The 4,557-nt window shown below is 53.0% G+C and overlaps 1 protein-coding gene across 2 annotated transcripts in view; it reads right to left on the bottom strand.

The window, feature by feature from the left end:
- Nucleotides 1–4,557, bottom strand: part of LOC113207299 (collagen alpha-1(I) chain) — a 56,236-nt gene that overhangs the window by 13,163 nt on the left and 38,516 nt on the right. For both annotated transcript variants that reach the window (XM_052270238.1, XM_052270239.1), the window contains 2 exons: nt 3,765–3,837; nt 904–1,936 (listed from right to left, as the gene is read on the bottom strand). In XM_052270238.1, coding sequence (XP_052126198.1) covers nt 904–1,893 — 990 coding nt within the window. In that variant the 5' untranslated portion in view covers nt 1,894–1,936; nt 3,765–3,837. The remainder of the gene's footprint in view (nt 1–903; nt 1,937–3,764; nt 3,838–4,557) is intronic.

The following is a 4,557-nucleotide window of genomic DNA, read 5'->3' as shown; positions in this document are numbered from 1 at the left end:
CCCCCCCCCCTCAACCCCTAAAGTGGCGCTTACGCCCCTCGTGAGGTCGACGCGCTGCTAAGCGGGAAAAGTGGACGGCGACGACGAGCTTCGGACCTACGAGGCGCGCTCTTTACAAGCAGCCGCCGCCGCCCCGTTTGTGACGGTGCATTGACCGCAGTGTGCTTGCCCCCCCCCCCCTCCTCCCTTCCGTTCTAGTTACAGCCGCGCGCGCACAACGGCACATTCTGTCGCGTGAGCACGGCGCTAAACGCACAGTTGGCACCCCTTCTCTCCTCGGGGAGGAGGGGGGGGGGGGTTACTGCCCACGCTGCCCCTTATCAGTTTGATGCATGCTGTGGTCGAGCGCCGCGCCGCGCCACGCCACGCCACCACCCACCCCCATAATAGGAATAGGCGACAAGCCCCCACGGACCAAGCGGACCCGCCCCGCCTGTCCGGGGAGGGAGGGGGTCAACCGAGTGAGCCATTGTTCACAAACAAGGGAGTCTTTTAAGAGCGGCGTAGAGTGGGGGACAACGAGATCCACGAAATACAGGTAGCCCGGATCGAAAGTCTTTCCATTTTCATCCCTGCCTATTAAAACCGACAAGCGAGCGTGTTCTGTCCCCTTTATCATGAGTGCATTTCCATCCAGCTGCTTTCTGGACGATTAAAAACTTGATTGTCCAAAAACAGATCGGGAGCAGATGAAGAAAATTTGGAATCTCTGACGTGGTGAAGGTTAAATATACGGTTGACGCCTTTTGCTGTACACAGTTGGTGACAGTGAGTTAAAATAGTCTCAAAAGTACTACATCTTACTCCCTTCTCCAACTTTTGAAAGGCTTATAGGGCAGTAATTAATCGTCCGATTGCAAGAGTCGAGTGAAGATATAGACAGACAAGTGTTGAAGCACTAACCTTGGGCTCGGAGTTTGCCTTTGACTTCTTGGCGGGAGGCGGCCGGTCGCTGTCCGCGTCGTTGTGTTTACTAGGGGTGAGGGGTGGCCCGGGTCCCGAGGCACCCGTGAACACCGCCGTCCGCGGCGGCGCCTGCGAGCCCTGCCCGGGCGTCGAGGAGCCCGCCGAGGTGGCGGTGGTGGAGGGGGTGGAGGAGGTGGTGGAGGTGGTTGTCGACGACGACGCTGACGCCGAAGACGAGGAGGTGGTGGAGGTGGAGTTGGTGGTGGTCGTCGAGGACGCCGACGCCGTCGTCGTCGTCGCCGTCGATGCCGTCACATTGTTGAGGGAGGTGGTGGTGGTCGTGGTGGACGCCGTAGTCAGCGGCGACGCCGCGGCGCTGGGCGGCCTCACGATCGCCACGCCGTTCACGTCGGGGAGGATGGCAGCCGTCATGCTCGGCGTCGAGTTGCTATTGCTACTCGAGCTCGACGAGCTGCTACTGCTGGTACTACTGTTGCTACTACTGCCGCCGCCGCTACTGCTGCTGCTCGGCTTGGTGGACTTGTCCTTCACCTTGTCCCTCCGGTGGCCGCTCGAGCCCCTCTTGCCCGACGACGCCGGGCTCCCGCTCCCCGGCGGCGCCCCGTGCTTGCCCTGCTTGGCCTCCTGCGCAGCGGCCCCCAGGTCGCTGCCGTTGTGCTGCTCGTTGGACTTGACTATCTCGTGCTTGGCCTCGGAAGTCTTGGTGCCGGGCTTGGTGCGCTTGATCTTCATCTTAAGGCCCTTGTCGACCGTGGCCGAGTGCTCGACGGCCAGCTTGGCGCTGCCGCCTTTGGCACCCGCTCCGCCCCCCGTCGACGCCATCCCGCTCGCGTTGCTCTTCTCTATATCGGCATCCAGGTCGATGATGAGGTCGCCGATGCCTATGTCCCACTCTTGTTCGTCATATTCGAAGTTGTTGGCAGGGGGTTCCCTGTCCCCCGGGCGCTCTCTCATTGGGCCTGCCATACGCCGACCCACCGAGCCCACCCACCCACCACCATCTTATCCCCTGCAACACACAAAAAGAAACAAGAAAAAGTTAGAAGTGTTACCACAACGCGGCAATGACCACATGAAAAGCACAAGTTTGAAAACGCGCGCATTTGGTTGGTAGTATTTTGTTTGTTTCTAAATTGTATTCAACCAGTGAGATAATGAAATGAGTGAGAGCGAAAGAGATTAACAGAGAGAAAGAGGGCGTCACGATGTAGGTTTTTCAACAATGTTGTGTGTTTTGGGGAATGATTCTTTGGAAAGAGGGCAAGGGGGGAGCGGGACAGACAAAGAGTCTATTAGCGTTGAGCTCATCAGGTACGGGTGCAGCCCAAAGGCAAAACCACTCTAAGGCAACGTTCGACAATCACACCGGCTGCCCGTCGGGCCAGAGAAGCATCTCGTGTACACACAAAAAGTTGCCCCCGACATGATAAGACCCCCTCGAACCCTCCGACACGCACCACACAACTTCGTTGCATTCTTTGCGTATCTTTTGCCCCGTTATCTGCAGCGCGACGACTGTGTCTGGGAAGTCGACATTAAACTGAATATAAGGTTTTAAGAACTTTTAGGTCCATTTTCCTATTTTGTTTTTGAAAATTATTTTGCAGTGGACAGGGCCGCTACGGACAAGCAAGCGGTAGCGAGCCAGGCTCGTAAACAGATCGGATAAAAAGACGCAAAACGCCATCCTGTCCCTGTTTTACAGCTCCGCAAACTGCGCTCTCTCGCTCCGCCCCTCCCTAAGAGAGGAGACACACGAGAGACAATCGTGCCCGCGCTCTCTGAGCGGCTTGCAACTCGCTCGGCCAGTCGCAGACCAAGGAGAAAAAGAAATACAAAGATATGAAAAAAAAGAAGAGAAACAGCGAAATAAGATAATGACTCCGGTCGAGTTCACGGTCACCGCGCGTCGACACGACATTTGCAAATTTAAAGGGGACGGGGGACGGCAAGGGTACACGTGCAACAAAGCTTGACCTTAACTTCTTTCATCGCGGAAATTTTACAGCAAAATTATTTTCCCTCTGCCGTCCGTCCGGTGAAGATCAAATGACGAAGGTAAAATTTCAAAAATAATAAAAACAAAAAAGATAAATGGAAGACGCGCTCATGTCGTTCGGCAGTAAAGATAAAAATGAATACTAGACCGCAAGCAGGGTAGGGTGCGGCGTAAAACGTGCCGCTCGTAAAAATAATAGTAATAATAATCGAAGTACGGCAGTACGGGCGCAACACACCGGGTGGCGCGTCACGGCCCGCCCGTCCCGGGCGCCCCAACATCGACCAGCTGGGCAGAAACCCCACAAGTCCCGTGCGGCAAAGCCATCGCGATGCATTACGTGTCGCTAAAGCACTCGCTTATCAAAGTATATTCAGCTCATCCAACAACACGGGGACTGGGTGAACTGGGTTCTTCCGATAGAGGATAAGGGAAGTTGAGGAAAGAGAAATTTTCGTGCGTAACCGTCCCATGTAATGTACCCCAGCCAGCCGAAAGGAAGTACCTTTTCACAAGTACCGTCAGTTAGAGCAAGACCCGAACCGAAGAACACGAAAACCCTTGTCACCCCCAGCTCAATATTCATCAAACGATAAATAAAAAATTAAATAGAAACGAGGACAGAAATGACGGATGTGATATGAAAAAGCACACATCATATTTTTCACGCCACCGCCTAATTAAGCATTCGCAGGTGGAAAAGGGTGGGAGAGGAGACAGGAAGACGTGTGGTACAACTTGAGCAACATGTCGACTTGAAATTTCGAAATTAGAATAAGATGCGCGAGTTTTCAAACATCGTGACAATAAAACAAAGCAATAAGAGTAATATACTTACCGGGCCAGGGTAGGACGGCAAGTGGGCCAAGTGGGCGAGGTGTGGAGGGTGACATCACGGCCGTCTGACCCACCTGCGGAGGAATAACAAAGTCAGTACACAGCGAAAAGCGCACTCGGCCTGCGAAATAACGATTGCATGCAACACTGACAAAAAGGCGACGTTCACATTTAATGAACTAATTTTACAAACGAATGCACGCCAGAAAACAAAACAACATTTGCTCTCGGATCTACACACATTGATGAAATCGCCAAACTACTGTAGCAGCCCGGTAGCAACGTTTGCCAAAGTGCGACACACAATAAAACCAAGGAGTGGCGAGACTACACTGGATTACAAACACAAACAGCCATGACTACACACTACAGCGCGCCGCGCGCCGCTGGACACAAGGACGCGAAGGAAGCGGAATGCACTGAAAAAAAAGGAGAGAAAAGAAACGGCGACACAGAGGAACGACAAGGTACGCCGGGAAATGCGACCGTAGGCTGAGTTATCCATCCAAGGCCATCGAGAAGGGGGAAAAAACACGGGAAAGGGAAATTATGAAAATCAGAATAATGCTATGAGAGTTTCGGGCTTTGCAGAATAAATACCGCACGCGGGGACAAACAAATGTATGACGACAAAACAAATTAAACCGACTAGGTGGATTTGCAGTACAGTAATAAAATTAACGCCAATCACGAAAGGGGGAAGGGGGAGTGTAAACAAGATTAAATCACCACGCTATTAAGGCGCAATATTTATAGCTCACGAGTTTTAATTTTGGCAAGAGAGCTAAAAAGAC

The sequence above is a fragment of the Frankliniella occidentalis genome, unplaced genomic scaffold (genome assembly GCF_000697945.3).
Source record: "Frankliniella occidentalis isolate FOCC.00 unplaced genomic scaffold, Focc_3.1 Scaffold115, whole genome shotgun sequence".
NCBI lineage: Eukaryota > Metazoa > Arthropoda > Insecta > Thysanoptera > Thripidae > Frankliniella > Frankliniella occidentalis.
Note: the sequence above shows the minus strand (reverse complement) of the source record. Positions and strands in the feature narration are given on the sequence as shown.